The following is a 20,895-nucleotide window of genomic DNA, read 5'->3' on the forward strand; positions in this document are numbered from 1 at the left end:
TTAATTGCTCTAAGAATGGGGACATTATGTTATAATTGTAATTCCCTTGGTCGCTCATTTAAATACAAAATAATAAATTCTTCCCAAACAAAATAATACCGAAGACTTGGACCCTATTAAAAAAAAAAAAATAATAATAATAATAATAATATAATAATAATAATTTCCTTTTAATCCGGCCTGCCAAATAAGGATTCCCCGACCATACGGCTCTAGATTGATTTTTTCTGATTGTTTAAAAGTTTTTACCTTTTACAAACAAAATGTAATAATAAAATCCATTATTAAAAGTAAATAACAAAAATACATAACATTGTATACGAAATGTGCAGATATAATCCTGTAGTTTCTGCTCTTGTTTGAAGTATGGTTTTACTCTTTTATCCAATTCTTCATCTCTTACAGTTCAGAACTGATGTTGGATGAAAACTGGATGACAACGATTAATGACGGCCATTACAGCAGCCACTGAGGTGTCACCTAAAACTTTCTAAATACCTGAAATGGCATATAAATTGCTTCATTTTATTTATTCATTTTTTTTAACTTTATTTAAAGAGAACCTTCTTAACATGCCATAAAGTATTCTGCTAATAAATCCACAAACAAATAATATTCAAATAATAACATTATATTGACAAATTATTATTTAACCAACTAAATATACTTTTTCCTGATTCAAATATTTTTGGCAATATTTTCCTAATATATTTTTGTTGTTTTTCTGACATTCTGAGATACAAATCTTTAACCTATAGATTTAAAGAATAACATTTTAGAGGATTCCAATCACCACTAGAGGGAGCTTAAGAGCTTACTGCATACTGACTGCTCTTTAGCTCCCTGTTGTGATCCTAATGGCAGAGGATCTCAGGGTCTTCAGCAAAGTCTGCAAACATAAAAACTAGCTCTTAGGGAGGTGGTAACTGAGCTGACCACATACCTGATCCTAGCCCACAAATAATAGCAGCCGGGGAACGTGCCTACGTTGGTTCTAGACGTCTCGCGCCAGCCGGAGATCTAACTAACCCTTTCAGAGAAAATACAGACCTCACTTGCTTCCAGAGAAATACCCCAAAGTAGATACAGGCCCCCAACAAATAATAACGGTGAGGTAAGGGGAAAGGACAAACGTAAGTATGAACTAGATTCAGCAAAGAGAGGCCCACTAAATAATAGCAGAAATATAGAAAGCGGACTTATGTGGTCAGCGAAAAACCCTACTAAAATATCCACGCTGAATATCCAAGAACCCCCGTACCGACTAACGGTATGGGGGGAGAATATCAGCCCCCTAAGAGCTTCCAGCAAAATCAGGAATCACATTATGAACAAGCTGGACAAAAAACAGAATAATACAAATAAACAAAAAACAAGAAAGCAGGACTTAGCTTATGTTGCAAAAATCAGGACCAGTAGACAAGAGCAACCAGACAAGGACTGATTACATGGATGCCAGGCAATGGACTAAGACTCCAGGAAGTTTAAATAGAAACACCCAGAGTCTTATCGAACAGGTGACTACCAAGCTGAGGAAAGAGAATCCAAGAGCCATACCGCGAGTGACCACAAGAGGGATCCCAAAAGTATAGTTCATAACAGTACCCCCCCTTTAAGGAGGGGTCACCGAACCCTCACCACGACCACCAGGGCGCTCAGGATGGGCAGCGTGAAAAGCACGAACCAAATCGGCCGCATGAACATCAGAGGCGACCACCCAGGAATTATCCTCCTGACCATAGCCCTTCCATTTGACCAGATACTGAAGCCTCTGTCTAGAGAGACGAGAATCTAAGATCTTCTCCACCACATACTCCAACTCGCCCTCAACCAAGACCGGAGCAGGAGGGTCAACAGCAGGAACCACAGGCACAATGTACCGCCGCAACAAAGACCTATGGAACACATTGTGAATGGCAAACGACGCAGGAAGATCCAAACGAAAAAACACCGGATTAAGGACCTCCAAAATTCTATAAGGACCAATAAAGCGAGGCTTAAACTTAGGAGAGGAAACCTTCAGAGGGACAAACCGAGAAGACAACCAAACCAAATCCCCAACACGAAGTCGGGGACCCACACCGCGGCGGCGGTTGGCAAAACGCTGAGCCTTCTCCTGTGACAACTTCAAGTTGTCCACCACATGATTCCAAGTCCGCTGCAACCTATCAACCACAGAATCCACCCCAGGACAGTCAGAAGGCTCAACATGACCCGAGGAGAAACGAGGATGAAAACCAGAGTTGCCGAAAAATGGCGAAACCAAAGTAGCGGAACTAGCCCGATTATTGAGGGCAAACTCAGCCAATGGCAAGAAGGTCACCCAATCATCCTGATCCGCAGAAACAAAACATCTCAAATAAGCCTCCAGCGTCTGATTAGTTCGCTCCGTTTGGCCATTAGTCTGAGGATGAAAGGCAGATGAGAACGACAGATCAATGCCCATCTTAGCACAAAAAGATCGCCAGAATCTGGACACAAACTGGGATCCTCTGTCAGACACGATATTCTCAGGAATGCCGTGCAAACGAACCACATTCTGAAAAAACAAAGGAACCAGATCGGAAGAGGAAGGCAACTTAGGCAAGGGCACTAAATGGACCATCTTGGAAAAATGATCACACACCACCCAGATGACAGACATTCCCTGAGACACCGGAAGATCTGAAATGAAATCCATGGAAATGTGTGTCCAAGGCCTCTTCGGGATGGGCAAGGGCAAAAGCAACCCGCTGGCACGAGAACAGCAAGGCTTAGCCCGAGCACAAGTCCCACAGGACTGCACAAAAGCACGCACATCCCGTGACAAGGAAGGCCACCAAAAGGACCTAGCCACCAAATCTCTGGTACCAAAAATCCCAGGATGCCCCGCCAACACCGAGGAATGAACCTCGGAAATAACTCTGCTGGTCCATTTATCAGAAACAAACAGTCTATCAGGTGGACAAGAGTCAGGTCTACCAGCCTGAAATCTCTGCAACACACGTCGCAAATCAGGAGTAATGGCCGACAAAATCACTCCCTCTTTAAGAATACCAGCCGGCTCTGAGACTCCAGGAGAATCAGGCACAAAGCTCCTAGAGAGAGCATCAGCCTTCACATTTTTCGAACCAGGCAGGTATGAGACCACAAAGTCAAAACGGGAGAAAAACAATGACCAACGAGCCTGTCTAGGATTCAGGCGTTTAGCAGACTCGAGATACATCAGGTTCTTGTGATCAGTCAAGACCACCACACGATGCTTAGCACCCTCGAGCCAATGACGCCACTCCTCAAATGCCCACTTCATGGCCAGCAACTCCCGATTGCCAACATCATAATTCCGCTCAGCCGGCGAAAACTTCCTGGAAAAGAAAGCACATGGTTTCATCATAGAGCAACCAGAGCCTCTCTGCGACAAAACAGCTCCTGCACCAATCTCAGAAGCATCCACTTCAACCTGAAAGGGAAGTGAGACATCAGGCTGGCACAAAACAGGCGCCGAAGTAAACCGGCGCTTCAGCTCCCGGAAGGCCTCAATGGCCGCAGGAGCCCAATTAGCGACATCAGAACCTTTCTTGGTCATATCCGTCAGAGGTTTAACATCGCTAGAAAAGTTAGCAATAAAACGACGGTAGAAATTAGCAAAACCCAAAAACTTCTGAAGACTCTTAACAGACGTGGGTTGAGTCCAATCATGAATAGCTCGGACCTTGACTGGGTCCATCTCCACAGCAGAAGGGGAAAAGATAAAACCCAAAAAGGAAACCTTCTGCACTCCAAAGAGACACTTTGAGCCCTTCACAAACAAGGCATTATCACGCAAAACCTGAAACACCATCCTGACCTGCTTTACATGAGAATCCCAATCATCAGAAAAAACTAAAATGTCATCCAGATAAACAATCACAAATTTATCTAGATACTTCGGGAAGATGTCATGCATAAAGGACTGAAACACTGAAGGAGCATTAGAGAGCCCAAAAGGCATCACCAAGTACTCAAAATGACCTTCGGGCGTATTAAATGCAGTTTTCCATTCATCTCCCTGCCTAATGCGCACAAGGTTGTACGCACCACGAAGATCTATCTTGGTGAACCAACAGGCACCCTTAATCCGAGCAAACAAGTCCGACAATAGTGGCAGAGGGTACTGAAATTTAACCGTGATTTTATTCAGAAGCCGATAGTCTATACAAGGTCTCAAAGATCCGTCTTTCTTGGCCACAAAAAAGAATCTCGTACCAAGAGGGGAAGAGGATGGACGAATATGTCCTTTCTCCAAAGACTCCTTTATATAAGAACGCATCGCGGCATGCTCAGGTACCAACAGATTAAATAATCGTCCCTTAGGAAACTTGCTACCAGGAATCAAATCTATAGCGCAGTCACAGTCCCTATGAGGAGGAAGAGCACTGGACCTGGACTCACTGAACACATCCTGATAGTCAAGCAAAAGCTCAGGAACTTCTGAAGGAGTGGAGGAAGCAATAGACACCGACGGGGAATCGCAATGAATTCCCTGACAACCCCAACTTGACACAGACATAGCCCTCCAATCCAGAACAGGATTATGAGCCTGTAACCATGGCAGACCCAAAACGACCAAAATCATGCATCTTATGCAGAACAAGAAAACGAATCACCTCCCGATGTTCAGGAGTCATGCACATGGTCACTTGTGTCCAATACTGCGGTTTATTCTCCGCCAATGGCGTAGCATCAATTCCTCTAAGAGGAATAGTATTTTCCAAAGGCTCCAGGACAAAACCACAGACCAAAAATCAGGACCAGTAGACAAGAGCAACCAGACAAGGACTGATTACATGGATGCCAGGCAATGGACTAAGACTCCAGGAAGTTAAAATAGAAACACCCAGAGTCTTAACGAACAGGTGACTACCAAGCTGAGGAAAGAGAATCCAAGAGCCATACCGCGAGTGACCACAAGAGGGATCCCAAAAGTATAGTTCATAACAGCTCCCTCTAGTGGAATCTGTGTTATCAGGTGTGTATAGAGGTTACCTAACATTGTAATTCTGCCTCTGCTGATAAGGAGCCTGCTGAAAAAGCTATCTAAAAGAACTGGAAGCATAAATTCTAAAACAAAATAAACAAATAAATGTACTACAAAACCTGATTGAAACATGTTATCTTTCCCTTTAAGGGTGAATATATACTTTAACACAGCATCTAAATGGACCCCGCCTTAATTTTGCATTGTACCTGATTATTTCCATGGTCCCTCTTCTTTTAGTTTAGTGTTACTGACCTGATTCCCTCCCATGCCATGACAGTTGAAGATGCCAACTTTTTCATTTTCTTTACGGCCCATGTTATCCAGACATTGGTTCGTTTCCACATTTCTGATCTATGAAGTAAAGGAGAAGAAAGTTTCATAGTTTCATAGTACAAATTCATCACGTTCAAAATGTCATAAGTAAAAAGAAGACACAAGTTCTTCTACTTCATCCTGTTATCCTGCGGAGCTGATCCGGAGGAACGGAAAACAACCACCAGGAGGGAGAAGACAATCGATCTCAGGGAAGCAGGAAAAGTTAAAATATGTCCATCAGAATACATTTCAGAGTGAAGAACAAGGGGAAACAAAGAATGCAGAAAACTCATATGTCTATGCTAGAAAATTCATCTATGTAACTATCATTTATCTGTCATCTATCTCACTTATATCACTCTCTGTTATCTATCTATCCCACTCTCTATATATCCGTCTGTCTATTTTCTAGATAGATAATAGATAGATAATAGATAGATAGATAGATAGATAGATAGATAATAGATAGATAGATAATAGATAGATAATAGATAGATAGATAGATAGATAGCTAGATAGATAGATAGATAGATAGATAGATAGATAGATAGATAGATAATAGATCGATAATAGATAGATAGATAATAGATAGATACTAGATAGAAAGATAGATAGATAATAGATAGATAGAAAGATGATAGATAGATAAGAGATATATACTAGATAGATAGATAATAGATAGAAAGATAAATAGATAGATAAATAGATAATAGATAGATAATAGATAGATAATAGATAGATAGATAATAGATAGATAGATAGATAGATAGATAGATAGATAGATAGATAGATAGATAGATAGATAGATAAAAGATAGATGATAGATAGATAATAGATAGATAGATAATAGATAATAGATAGATAGATAGATAGATAGATAGATAACAGATAATAGATAGATAGATAGATAGATAGATAGATAGATAGATAGATAGATAGATAGATAATAGAAGGATGGATAGATAATAGATAGATGGATAATAGATAGATGATAATAGATAGATAGATAGATAGATAGATAGATAGATAGATAATGGAAGGATGGATAGATAATAGATGGACGCTCAGTGCGCATTCTTTGTACTACACCAGTTATACTGCAGCTAACACATATTTGACGTTACATTTCCTTTAAGGCATTTTTCACCCTCTTTTGATGCCGCGGAGACTTGTTTTTCTTCTGAGGATGTTTCCTAGCGATATCCCTGGCAGAATACTATCGATATCACGTATAAAGCACACACGCCGTTTTCTGAGGAAATGCTAAATCACATCCTGGAACACACGGTCACTGTACCAAATTAGGAACCAAATATCACCTAATTAAACACCAGGGGCCTCGTTTGCTGTTTGCAGAGATGCCGCGATGTTTGAGCTCGCACAAATGAATTTGCGATCTCTCTTCATTATTTGCCATTCTGAAAGCTTCAAGTATCCCCCCCTCCCCCGCACACAACGCTCGGCCGCAAATCACATATTCACTGGGCATAACGGGTTACAGATACGCAGTGTCCTAGGTTATATCATCTGTGTACGGGGCCTATGGATTATATACAGCTACTCGTGTGTGGAGAATTCAGAATTTACAAAGTAACTGCACCAAAAATAATACAGAATTGTTAGAATTAGGTCCTGTCTCTTTCTTTCTTCAACCTCTATCATGTTTCTAAACTCTCATCCAGGGTCCGGACGACACCCGCCAGGAGCGCTGCCTCTTGCCTTGCTATGGGGAATGTGGAGGGTGCAATATGAAATTAAAAATCAGTAACTGTGCTGTGCCCACTGCCACCCGGGAGTTTCCTCCGGCCGCCATTAATCAGCATACCGGTGCCCAGGCGCAGGCACTGCGCACCACCCATCGTTCCTCCCTGCACTCACTTGAATTTGTGTCTTTAAGATGTGAATACAATTAAACATGGGCGCGCCGCCAAGGACAGGAGCAGAGGAGGCTAATCAGCTGCCTCCTTCCTCCATTCCTTCAGCAGAATGCAGGCTAATGCTGGTCTGCGGCCTGGTGGAGGCTGGCACCACACAGGGGAAGTCGGGAGGCTCGATCACATCACTGCATGGCTCTGTACAGTGCCGATTGTGAGACAAGATAGAAGGATAGATGAAGGCTGCGATGGACGGGGCCCTTGTGTACCTCTCATCCACTCTTTCAATCAATCTCAATGTCAGTATTCCGGGTTTTCTATGTCACCTTGTGAATGATTTTGCCCTTTGTTAAGATGGAGTTTGCTGTTTTTGTCTGCCCTACTTCCTGTTCGTTTGTTTAAAACCCGGGTCAGGTGTCAGCCTCTTTGCTGGAGTATTCTGATTCTGTTCTCCTTCAGCTCAGCTGCTGGTTCTGAGTGTGTCTCTACCTCTGGCTCTGGACATTTCCTGCATATGTAAGCTACACTCTCTATGTTATCATTAGTCTGCTGACTTGGAACTTAACCCTCGGTTCACTCCTTCTGTTAAGAACTGTTTTTGGAACTGTGTTTTTGGAACTTTGTTTCGGGACTGTGTGTTGCTATTTAATCCTTCATTTACTCCCCCCGGTGGGAGCTGTTGGAAACAACACCAGTATAATACTTTAAGGTGAACCTGTTTCTGAACTTACCTGTGTTTATGCCATATCTGGGATCAACTTGTAAACTAGTTTCTGGACTTACCCGTGTTCAATCACACCTAGGATGAACTTGTGGACTTGTTCTGGACTTCCCTGTGTTTACTTTATACCTGGATTTGACTCTTTCTGTGCCGACAGTCTTTGGATCTGCACCACATCACCTATCACACTCACCTTGCTGAGGACTCTGCCTTAAGAACTCCGCCGATTTGCTGTATATATTTCAACGACTCGTTTCATTTCAGGACACTGTGGTTTATCAGTATATTGTTTTGGGTGTTATTGCTGTTGTACAAATACACTATTTGCACTAAAGAAACCCGTCTCTGTCTGTTCATTGCCCCATGCTATCAGAATCCTTGAGTTCCTACAATAGTATTACACTCTATCAGTTGTGAGGGGCTGACTCACTCAGCTGCTTCAAAAGGTAAACACAGGAATGAGTCTTGTGGTAAATCACCTGCTGGTTTATTATGGAACAGCATAAACCATAGCAGGGTTCAGCAAAGTAAACGTGACCTTTCAGGCATAACGGCAAAACAAAAAAAGATAACATATACCAAAGTCCATGTGTCTGAGGAGTTCGCCCGCTCAGACCACCATGTGTCCTCAGCTCCTCCTGGAGCCACCGTCTGGAGTCTCTCCTCTCCAAACCACAACACAGAGAAGAGTGGCTGTACATTTAACATCCCAGCCACACCCTTGAGGTGGAGATGTGGCACCCCAGGAGTTCGGGTACCACAGTGGTATTGCCTTACTCTCGGGGAGGGTGATGCTATGCCTGGAAGCGACAAGGATTCCTTTAACAGGTAGCACATACATGCAACATGTTCTGACTCCAGGCTAGAAGGGGGAGCTCTAGACCTGGTTTCAGGGGAGCTTCCCTGTATATGTTCTGGCTTGGAGGAGGAGTTAGTTCAGTCTGTAGGAAAGTGTGAGGGGAAAAGGAGCACAGAAGAAGTGACGAGCTGGAGGGGAGCTGCGACTGAGCCCCCCTCCACGCTGAAGCGCAAGAGCCGGTACTCCGAGAGTCCAAGGCTGTCTGGGATTGTATGCCCCCCGGAAGAAACCGGAGGACATGGGATTTCAAGTTGCCCGTCCACAACCACACCCGAAGGCACAGCAGCATATAAAGCCCGGAGTCACCGCAAGTAGGGACACCTGTAAAAAGGGTCGAGTTGCCTGCCATGTGGGTACTGTCCTAGGACAGAGAGAGAGAGAGAGGACCTTGTGAGAAGCCTCAGGCAGCAAGGGACACTCATTACATCGCAGAGTGGAAGGCTCCCAATCCCACCTGGCTAAGGGAATTCCAAATCACTTCCAGGCTGCCCGGATTCCAAAGATCACCTGTAACCTGTGTACTGGAACTTCGTCAAAATTCTTGACGTTGTTGCAGGGGAACATATCTATCTATCTATCTATCTATCTATCTATCATCAATCTATCAATTTATCAATCTATGTACTGCATCAATCTATTATCTATCTATCTATTATCTATATCTATCTATCTATCTATCTATCTATCTATTATCTATAGATCTATCTATTATCTATCTATTATCTATAGATCTATCTATTATCTATCTATCTATTCATATTTCTATCTATCTATCGATCTATCTATTATCTATCTATCTATTATCTATAGATCTATCTATTATCTATCTATCTATTCATCTTTCTATCTATCTATCTATCTATCTATCTATCTATCTATAGATCTATCTATTATCTATCTATCTATTCATATTTCTATCTATCTATCTATCTATCTATCTATCTATCTATCTATAGATCTATCTATTATCTATAGATCTATCTATTATCTATCTATCTATTCATCTTTCTTTCTATCTATCTATCCATCTACAGTATCTATCTATCTATCTTTTAACTATCTATCTTCTATCTGTTATCTATCTATTATCTATCTATCTATTATCTATAGATCTATCTATTATCTATCTATCTACTCATCTATCTATCTATCTATCTATCTATCTATCTATAGATCTATCTATTATCTATCTATCTATTATCTATAGATCTATCTATTATCTATCTATCTATTCATATTTCTATCTATCTATCTATCTATCTATAGATCTATCTATTATCTATAGATCTATCTATTATCTATAGATCTATCTATTATCTATCTATCTATTCATCTTTCTTTCTATCTATCTATCCATCTACAGTATCTATCTATCTATCTTTTAACTATCTATCTTCTATCTGTTATCTATCTATTATCTATCTATCTACCTAATTATCTATCTACCTGTCTGTTTGTCCATTCATCCATCCATCCAACTATCATAAGTATCTATCCATCTATCGACTGCTCTTGATATTGGGGATAGGAAAAATATATATGTATCAATCTACCCTTTAATCTATCTAATATCACTCTTTCTCATCTATATGTTTATCTATATATTTTTCTCAAACTCTTTTTTTCCATCTACTTCTCTTATCCATCCATTATAAATCTCAATTATTAATCTACGTTTCTATCTACATTTCATCTTCATCAGTCTCCAAGAATTCAATTTAGTCAATCCATCAATCTATCTAAATTCTCGCTTTCCTATTGTTTCTATCTAAGAATCCATCAATCACCATCAACTCACCACTGTATTCTGTGTTGAGGTTGCTTCAAAATCCGTTTTTTCCTTCTCTAGTATATACTTATATACCATATTTAACTAGATGTCACCCATCTCACTACAACTCCTATGCAAAGTACATCGTTGGGTAGTGATGCTGGGGTGGCTTGATAGCCAGTGCAGAGTTCACACTTATGGGCTTAGTATTGGTTCATAAGACCCCAGAGGTATACAGACACATCCATGGGACTATTGTACGCTGTACACTGAGATCAATGGGAGAAGGCCTTTGTAATACAGTATCTTACAGTCTACGTACAGCTCGGTAGGACAATTGGCCCAGTTAAGTGAGGACACTCTTATTGATTTTCTGTTTCTACATTTACAGGGGTGCTAGTAAGTTTAGAAACACAACTACATAAGAGAGAATAGTGAAGAAATAGGGAGGAAAACACATTTAAAGTGTTGTCCCAACTGGATTATCCATTTTCAATCATCTGATTACTTAGAGGAAGCTCTGAGCAACCAACACATATTCCTACAGCGGCCACTACTGGACAAACATGGTATTACATGTCAGCCTTGGCAGACTATGTAACGTATGGTAATGCTGAGTCCTCCAGAATAAGATCTGATCTTCCTCAAGGATCTACATTCTGACAAGTAGAGGGGATCCAAAGTGCTTTACCCCCTCCCTTCCTTTATCGCATGTGCATATTTCCTACTTTGGCATATGGATATGTTCCAATTGGACAGCCCCTTTAAGCACGCAGGTGAATACACTATTTAGGGCTTACGTTATGTGATTATATAAAAAATGACTCACAATCTAGAAATTTCATTGAAATTACAACTTTGGTTCATACTCCTACATAAATTGGTAATTTATATCCACAGGTGTCCAAGGAATAACAACATTATGTTCCAAGTTCGTTTCCAAAATGTGAATTATTCATATTTCTGACAATCTGTCAAGTGCAAAGGAATCTATATAGAGAGCAAGCAAACAAACAGGCTGAATATTAACTATGGGGCCACCGGTTAATAAGATTAAAAAGTACACAGAAAAAAAAAACATACCTCACCGAGAGAAAAGTAACGCCGCGGAATCTGGGAGTCCGGATAGATCGTCTCTAGGTACCAAGAAAATGGTTTACATTTCAGTCTATCTCGAAGGGATTTCCTCTCCGTTACATCCCCATAATCAACCTTGACAACACCTGGAACATTGGAAAAAAATATTTTTTCGTATTAGAGTTTTACTAAGTGAAGGGATTATCGCAAATGGTAAAGTATCAACAATATTTCCGAGACCTCTGTGGGACAACGATCATGGCAGCAAAAGCCGACACTACGAGGGCAAGCAACTGTAATTATCTGCACATTAGTGGTGTGATTTAATGGTATAACTGGAAGTCTGGACCCCCCTATAACAGCAGTCTGGATGTGTAGTGTGGAGCCACCGATAACAGCAATCTGGATGTGTAGTCTGGAGCCCCCTATAACAGCAGTCTGGATGTGTAGTCTGGACCCCCCTATAACAGCAGTCTGGATGTGTAGTGTGGAGCCCCCTATAACAGCAGTCTGGGTGTGTAGTCTGGACACCCCCTATAACAGCAGTGTGGATGTGTAGTCTGGAGCCCCCCTATAACAGCAGTCTGGATGTGTAGTGTGGAGCCCCCTATAACAGCAGTCTGGATGTGTAGTCTGGAGCCCCCTATAACAGCAGTCTGGATGTGTAGTCTGGAGCCCCCTATAACAGCAGTCTGGATGTGTAGTCTGGAGCCCCCTATAACAGCAGTCTGGATGTGTAGTCTGGAGCCCCCTATAACAGCAGTCTGGATGTGTAGTCTGGAGCCCCCCTATAACAGCAGTCTGGATGTGTAGTGTGGAGCCCCCTATAACAGCAGTCTGGATGTATAGTGTGGAGCCCCCTATAACAGCAGTCTGGATGTGTAGTCTGGAGCCCCCTATAACAGCAGTCTGGATGTATAGTGTGGAGCCCCCTATAACAGCAGTCTGGATGTGTAGTCTGGAGCCCCCTATAACAGCAGTCTGGATGTGTAGTCTGGAGCCCCCTATAACAGCAGTCTGGATGTGTAGTCTGGAGCCCCCTATAACAGCAGTCTGGATGTGTAGTCTGGAGCCCCCTATAACAGCAGTCTGGATGTGTAGTCTGGAGCCTCCTATAACAGCAGTCTGGATGTGTAGTCTGGAGCCCCCCTATAACAGCAGTTTGGATGTGTAGTCTGGAGCCCCCTATAACAGCAGTCTGGATGTATAGTGTGGAGCCCCCTATAACAGCAGTCTGGATGTGTAGTCTGGAGCCCCCTATAACAGCAGTCTGGATGTGTAGTCTGGAGCCCCCTATAACAGCAGTCTGGGTGTATAGTCTGCAGCCCCCTATAACAGCAGTCTGGATGTGTAGTATGGAGCCCCCTATAACAGCAGCCTGGATGTGTAGTCTGGAGCCCCCTATAACAGCAGTCTGGATGTGTCGTCTGGAGCCCCCCTATAGCAGCCTGGATGTGTAGTCTGGAGCCCCCTATAACAGCAGTCTGGATGTGTAGTCTGGAGCCCCCTATAACAGCAGTCTGGATGTGTAGTCTGGAGCCCCCTATAACAGCAGTCTGGGTGTGTAGTCTGGAGCCCCCTATAACAGCAGTCTGGATGTGTAGTCTGGAGCCCCCTATAACAGCAGTGTAGAAGTGTAGTCTGGAGCCCCCTATAACAGCAGTCTGGGTGTGTAGTCTGGAGCCCCCTATAACAGCAGTCTGGATGTGTAGTCTGGAGCCCCCTATAACAGCAGTCTGGATGTGTAGTCTGGAGCCCCCTATAACAGCAGTCTGGATGTGTAGTCTGGAGCCCCCTATAACAGCAGTCTGGATGTATAGTGTGGACCCCCCTATAACAGCAGTGTAGAAGTGTAGTCTGGAGCCCCCTATAACAGCAGTCTGGATGTGTAGTCTGGAGCCCCCTATAACAGCAGTCTGGATGTGTAGTCTGGAGCCCCCTATAACAGCAGTCTGGATGTGTAGTCTGGAGCCCCCTATAACAGCAGTGTAGAAGTGTAGTCTGGAGCCCCCTATAACAGCAGTCTGGATGTGTAGTCTGGAGCCCCCTATAACAGCAGTCTGGATGTGTAGTCTGGAGCCCCCTATAACAGCAGTGTGGATGTATAGTGTGGACCCCCCTATAACAGTAGCCTGGATGTGTAGTCTGGAGCCCCCTATAACAGCAGTCTGGATGTATAGTGTGGACCCCCCTATAACAGCAGTGTAGAAGTGTAGTATGGAGCCCCCTATAACAGCAGTCTGGATGTGTAGTCTGGAGCCCCCTATAACAGCAGTCTGGATGTGTAGTGTGGAGCCCCCTATAACAGCAGTCTGGATGTGTAGTGTGGAGCCCCCTATAACAGCAGTCTGGATGTGTAGTGTGGACCCCCCTATAACAGCAGCCTGGATGTGTAGTCTGGAGCCCCCCTATTACAGCAGTCTGGATGTGTAGTGTGGAGCCCCCTATAACAGCAGTCTGGATGTGTAGTCTGCAGCCCCCTATAACAGCAGTCTGGATGTGTAGTCTGGAGCCCCCTATAACAGCAGTCTGGATGTGTAGTCTGGAGCCCCCTATAACAGCAGTCTGGATGTGTAGTCTGGAGCCCCCTATAACAGCAGTCTGGGTGTGTAGTGTGGAGCCCCCTATAACAGCAGTCTGGATGTGTAGTCTGGAGCCCCCTATAACAGCAGTCTGGATGTGTAGTCTGGAGCCCCCTATAACAGCAGTGTAGAAGTGTAGTCTGGAGCCCCCTATAACAGCAGTCTGGGTGTGTAGTCTGCAGCCCCCTATAACAGCAGTCTGGATGTGTAGTATGGAGCCCCCTATAACAGCAGTCTGGATGTGTAGTCTGCAGCCCCCTATAACAGCAGTCTGGATGTGTAGTATGGAGCCCCCTATAACAGCAGTCTGGATGTGTAGTCTGGAGCCCCCTATAACAGCAGCCTGGATGTGTAGTCTGGAGCCCCCTATAACAGCAGTCTGGATGTGTAGTCTGGAGCCCCCCTATAACAGCAGTCTGGATGTGTAGTCTGCAGCCCCCTATAACAGCAGTCTGGATGTGTAGTGTGGAGCCCCCTATAACAGCAGTCTGGATGTGTAGTCTGGAGCCCCCCTATAGCAGCCTGGATGTGTAGTCTGGAGCCCCCTATAACAGCAGTCTGGATGTGTAGTCTGGAGCCCCCTATAACAGCAGTCTGGATGTGTAGTCTGGAGCCCCCTATAACAGCAGTCTGGGTGTGTAGTCTGGAGCCCCCCTATAGCAGCCTGGATGTGTAGTCTGGAGCCCCCTATAACAGCAGTCTGGATGTGTAGTCTGGAGCCCCCTATAACAGCAGTCTGGATGTGTAGTCTGGAGCCCCCTATAACAGCAGTCTGGGTGTGTAGTCTGGAGCCCCCTATAACAGCAGTCTGGATGTGTAGTCTGGAGCCCCCTATAACAGCAGTCTGGATGTGTAGTCTGCAGCCCCCCTATAACAGCAGTCTGGGTGTGTAGTCTGGAGCCCCCTATAACAGCAGTCTGGATGTGTAGTCTGGAGCCCCCTATAACAGTAGCCTGGATGTAAAGTCTGCAGCCCCCTATAACAGCAGTCTGGATGTGTAGTGTGGAGCCCCCTATAACAGCAGTCTGGATGTGTAGTGTGGACCCCCCTATAACAGCAGCCTGGATGTGTAGTCTGGAGCCCCCCTATTACAGCAGTCTGGATGTGTAGTGTGGAGCCCCCTATAACAGCAGTCTGGATGTGTAGTCTGCAGCCCCCTATAACAGCAGTCTGGATGTGTAGTCTGCAGCCCCCTATAACAGCAGTCTGGATGTGTAGTCTGGAGCCCCCCTATAACAGCAGTCTGGATGTGTAGTCTGGAGCCCCCTATAACAGCAGTGTAGAAGTGTAGTCTGGAGCCCCCTATAACAGCAGTCTGGATGTGTAGTCTGGAGCCCCCTATAACAGCAGTCTGGATGTGTAGTCTGGAGCCCCCTATAACAGCAGTCTGGATGTGTAGTCTGGAGCCCCCTATAACAGCAGTCTGGATGTGTAGTCTGGAGCCCCCTATAACAGCAGTCTGGATGTATAGTGTGGACCCCCCTATAACAGCAGTCTGGATGTGTAGTCTGGAGCCCCCTAAAACAGCAGTCTGGATGTGTAGTCTGGAGGCCCCTATAACAGCAGTCTGGATGTATAGTGTGGACCCCCCTATAACAGCAGTGTAGAAGTGTAGTCTGGAGCCCCCTATAACAGCAGTCTGGATGTGTAGTCTGGAGCCCCCTATAACAGTAGCCTGGATGTGTAGTCTGGAGCCCCCTATAACAGTAGCCTGGATGTGTAGTCTGGAGCCCCCTATAACAGCAGTCTGGATGTATAGTGTGGACCCCCCTATAACAGCAGTGTAGAAGTGTAGTCTGGAGCCCCCTATAACAGCAGTTTGGATGTGTAGTGTGGAGCCCCCTATAACAGCAGTCTGGATGTGTAGTGTGGAGCCCCCTATAACAGCAGTCTGGATGTGTAGTGTGGAGCCCCCTATAACAGCAGTCTGAATGTGTAGTGTGGACCCCCCTATAACAGCAGCCTGGATGTGTAGTCTGGAGCCCCCCTATTACAGCAGTCTGGATGTGTAGTGTGGAGCCCCCTATAACAGCAGTCTGGATGTGTAGTCTAGAGCCCCCTATAACAGCAGTCTGGATGTGTAGTGTGGACCCCCCTATAACAGCAGCCTGGATGTGTAGTCTGGAGCCCCCCTATTACAGCAGTCTGGATGTGTAGTCTGGAGCCCCCCTATTACAGCAGTCTGGATGTGTAGTCTGGAGCCCCCCTATAACAGCAGTCTGGATGTGTAGTCTGGAGCCCCCCTATAACAGCAGTCTGGATGTGTAGTCTGCAGCCCCCTATAACAGCAGTCTGGATGTGTAGTCTGGAGCCCCTCTATAACAGCAGTCTGGATGTGTAGTCTGGAGCCCCCCTATAACAGCAGTCTGGATGTGTAGTCTGGAGCCCCCCTATAATAGCAGTTTGGATGTGTAGTCTGGAGCCCCCCTATAACAGCAGTCTGGATGTGTAGTCTGGAGCCCCCTATAACAGCAGTCTGGATGTGTAGTGTGGAGCCCCCTATAACAGCAGTCTGGATGTGTAGTCTGCAGCCCCCTATAACAGCAGTCTGGATGTGTAGTGTGGACCCCCCTATAACAGCAGTCTGGATGTGTAGTGTGGAGCCCTCTATAACAGCAGTCTGGATGTGTAGTCTGGAGCCCCCTATAACAGCAGTCTGGATGTGTAGTCTGGATCCCCCCTATAACAGCAGTCTGGATGTGTAGTGTGGAGCCCCCTATAACAGCAGTCTGGATGTGTAGTCTGGAGCCCCCTATAACAGCAGTCTGGATGTGTAGTCTGGAGCCCCCTATAACAGCAGTCTGGATGTGTAGTCTGGAGCCCCCCTATAACAGCAGTCTGGATGTGTAGTCTGGAGCCCCCTATAACAGCAGCCTGGATGTGTAGTCTGGATCCCCCTATAACAGCAGTCTGGATGTGTAGTCTGGAGCCCCCTATAACAGCAGTCTGGATGTGTAGTCTGGAGCCCCCCTATAACAGCAGTCTGGATGTGTAGTCTGGAGCCCCCTATAACAGCAGTGTGGATGTGTAGTCTGGAGCCCCCTATAACAGCAGCCTGGATGTGTAGTCTGGAGCCCCCTATAACAGCAGTGTGGATGTGTAGTGTGGACCCCCCTATAACAGCAGTCTGGATGTGTAGTGTGGAGCCCCCTATAACAGCAGTGTGGATGTGTAGTGTGGACCCCCCTATAACAGCAGCCTGGATGTGTAGTGTGGAGCCCCCTATAACAGCAGTCTGGAAGTATAGTGTGGACCCCCCTATAACAGCAGCCTGGATGTGTAGTGTGGATCCCCCCTATAACAGAAGTCTGGATGAGTAGTCTGGAGCCCTCTATAACAGCAGTCTGGATGTGTAGTGTGGACCCCCCTATAACAGCAGCCTGTAGCGCCCCCTATGGTCTAGCGCTGTATGTGGTAATTATAGGAATATTCTCTATGTCTTATTCGGTAATTATGAATATTGGAGTCGTTCCTCCGCGTCCGGCTGCCTCGTTCCTTGCGCTCTATAATCTCTAATAAAACTTTAAATATGTTGTCTACAACTATGCAGCGACCTAAACAAACACTTCGTTATACAGGGAACGGTTTGATGTCTTAGCGATGGCGAATGCAATTTTAATGAAGCCCGGTGATACAAGAGAGCTGTAAACGGCAGACATGATGGCGCTCCCTCTAATTGCATTGTCCATGGATTTGTGTTTGCCTTTCTAATCCATACGTCTTTGTTCTCGTTAATCTTTTTTTGATGTTGCATTCTTTTAGATCCTTCTATTTATCTCTTAGAAGACAGAAGTAGGATGAAAACGAGTCAATTTCCATTAACGAGCTTATGTTTTCTGCTGTCTCGCTGCTTGGTTACCAAGATGTAGCATAAGAACATAACAGCGAAGAGACAGAAGACGGCGTATCGAGCCGCTAAATCTGCAGGAACTCGATTCATTTCTACATGAGAAGAGAATTTCCGTAAGGTCGACATGAAAGACGTTTTGAAGGGGTTTTAATAAATGAAAATATTTCTTAAATCACATGAAGCCTTAAATATTCGATGTGGAAGATCCAACATCCTATGGGAAGCGGCTGTCGCCATCGGGTAGTCCCAATGACAATACTTCCAAATTCAGAGGTGGACACAATCCCTTGGTGCGAAATGTGCAGCCACAATGGGACCCAAGAAATAATGGGACCCGATTCCACCCCTAAAGCAGGGGCATTGTGTATGTGTCCACCCCTGCAAGATCCAATCCTCAGCCACATCATTGGGACCTCCAACGAGTTTTCACCAACCATCTAAAAACGAGGTTGAACTGCCCATTTTTTATGGAAGAAAGACCTGGAGTTAGGGATTGAAATTTGAAAACGGAGTGTCAAGAGGTGAGAATCCAAATGACTGGGAAAAAATGGATGATTCACCGGAATTGATAAAAATGTAATAAAAACAAACCGCGTTTCGCCTTTAACCAGCCTTCCTCAGGTGTCAAATGGCTGTGAAATACAAAGGGATAATACACATGGATGCGCTAGTAACCCCCCAAAATAAACCGCATTGTCAAGCCAAAACAGAGCTTCTAAACTCCTCCATAGATAAAGAATTATAGGGGTTATCCCGCAAACAATATTTATGTCCTATCCATGTGGTCCAGCCAGCAATCCAGAGAACAGAGCTCCAGAAACTAGAGAATAGGGCTCTATCTATGGGACTGCGGGAGACGGCAGAGTACAGAGTTTAGCTTTTTTCTGAAGTCCCATAATGAATGAATTGACCAGAGGCTGAGCATTAGCCCCTCCTCTACAATCAAGATGGGGTTCTTTAGAGCTAAAGTTCTCAGTTCAGTGTATCCAGAGTCTTGTTCTCTGGATTGCTGGGGTACTACCAGTCTAGTCATAAACCCAAGTTATTTCTTGCTATTCCTGCCAATAGCGGATAACTTGTGATTTTAGGAAAACCCCTTTAAAGAGAACATATGACCAGGTCAAAAGAGGCCATGTTTTATCTTGTCTTATTTCTGCTGCTCCCCTGAGTAATCCGCTGTTTACCTTTTTGAAATCCGCCATACGGTTCAAGAGATATGGTCATTTTTATTGAGTGCTACCTTCATGGGCTTTGCCAAGGGGGCAAGGCCGACAGATTCTCTCTGGGCGTGTCTTTAGCATTATGACCCTGTAAGTCACACCCCTTTTGTAAACACCATAAAAATGATCACTAAATAAAAAAGTTCATATCTCTGAAACAGTAAGGCGGATTTAAAAAAAATAAAAAGTATAATACTCAATGAAGAAGGGGGAGTAAAATAAGATACAAAAATTGGCAACTTTTGACCTGATAATATTATCCTTTAAGTGATGAAATTCGAGCTGTCTGTAGCCACCACTAGAGGGAGCTTACAAATTTACACCTTACATTTCAGCATTCACAACGATGGCTATGTAGAGGATTTGGAGCTCTGGATGAGAAAAAACTGAGCTCAGAACACAATCAAGATATATAATTGATCAGAACAGAATGTTGGACCTAATTATGATACATTAATCTTTTAGAAGTGACCTTCAAATGGTTAACCAAAAGCCGAGTAACCCCCTGACGATGGCTTATTTTTAACGCTGTTGATGCAAACTGGAGAAAATTAATTCTGCATCCCATTCAGGCATTTCTGTCAGTTAATTAAATTTTAATTTTCTCACCAATATGTAGATTTCTATTAAAGCATTGACAAGTAACATCGAACGAAAATTACTTTGAGTCCCACATGCCCCAACGTAGAAACCCTGGCAGCGCACTATATACATAATTGGGACTCAGTGGGAGGTGAAACCAGTACAAAACATTATGGTGGAGCACTAATCAAAGCCGAATACTTTTTTTCTACAAATATACAAGTTACTATTCATATTCTTCCTGTCTAAGCAGCACCACCGACTAGCGCACGTAATGAGGAGAAATCGCAAGTATCAACTGGTCGCGAAACGCGTCTAGGCATGAAGATTTTACCAACAGATTGTGAAGCATCTGCACATCTCACCTCTTTATAAGTGCTATGAGAATGGGAAATTTCTATTCTTGTGTATTAAAAACAGAGGTATATATATTTATATCACTTAGATATAATATATTGATACTGATAAAAGTTGCCGCCCCCAACAAAATAAGTTGTTTTCACAACAGTGGGGGCCAAGAGTTTTGAGAATGACACAAATGTTGCTTTTTTTACAAAGTTTTATGCTTGAGTGTCTTTAGATCTGTTAGGGAACAGATAGATGGCCATATAACTTTTGAGACTCTCTCTTTGAAGTTCTTGATGATCCAATAGATGGTTGATTTAAGGGTAATTTTACGAGCAGCAATGTCCTTGCCTGTAAAGCCTTCTTTCAAGCACTGCAATGGTGAATGCATGTGTTTCCTTAAAGGTGACCATGATTAATAGAAGAAGACAATCATTCCAAGCACCAGCTCCCTTTTAAAGCAACTAGTCTGCTGTTATAAATCAATCAGTGTGACAAAGTGAGATCAGCTGCCTTGTCCTCGTTAACACTTTCTCCTGAGCTACCAAAAAGATCACTAAAACGATGTAAGCAGGTCATTTTTTGACTTTAGGTGGAAATGGGGTTTTGTGATTAAATTAATTACCATGGCAAGGAATGATTTTGCACTTTTAAATGAATTTTATTTAAATGGATCTGATCACGCTTCATATTAATGTAC

At 43.9% G+C, this 20,895-nt stretch overlaps 1 protein-coding gene across 4 annotated transcripts in view; it reads right to left on the reverse strand.

Annotated features, from left to right (window-relative positions):
- GALNT13 (polypeptide N-acetylgalactosaminyltransferase 13) overlaps positions 1–20,895 on the reverse strand; it is a 371,281-nt gene that overhangs the window by 47,913 nt on the left and 302,473 nt on the right. For all 4 annotated transcript variants that reach the window (XR_013217812.1, XM_077272937.1, XM_077272936.1 and 1 more), the window contains exons 8-9: positions 11,623–11,762; positions 5,252–5,350 (exon numbers count right to left, since the gene is read on the reverse strand). Coding sequence is in view for 3 of the 4 variants with exons in the window: in XM_077272937.1 (XP_077129052.1) it covers positions 5,252–5,350; positions 11,623–11,762 (239 nt within the window). In the remaining variant the exon portion in view is untranslated. The remainder of the gene's footprint in view (positions 1–5,251; positions 5,351–11,622; positions 11,763–20,895) is intronic.

This window comes from Ranitomeya variabilis, chromosome 7 (assembly GCF_051348905.1).
Source record: "Ranitomeya variabilis isolate aRanVar5 chromosome 7, aRanVar5.hap1, whole genome shotgun sequence".
NCBI lineage: Eukaryota > Metazoa > Chordata > Amphibia > Anura > Dendrobatidae > Ranitomeya > Ranitomeya variabilis.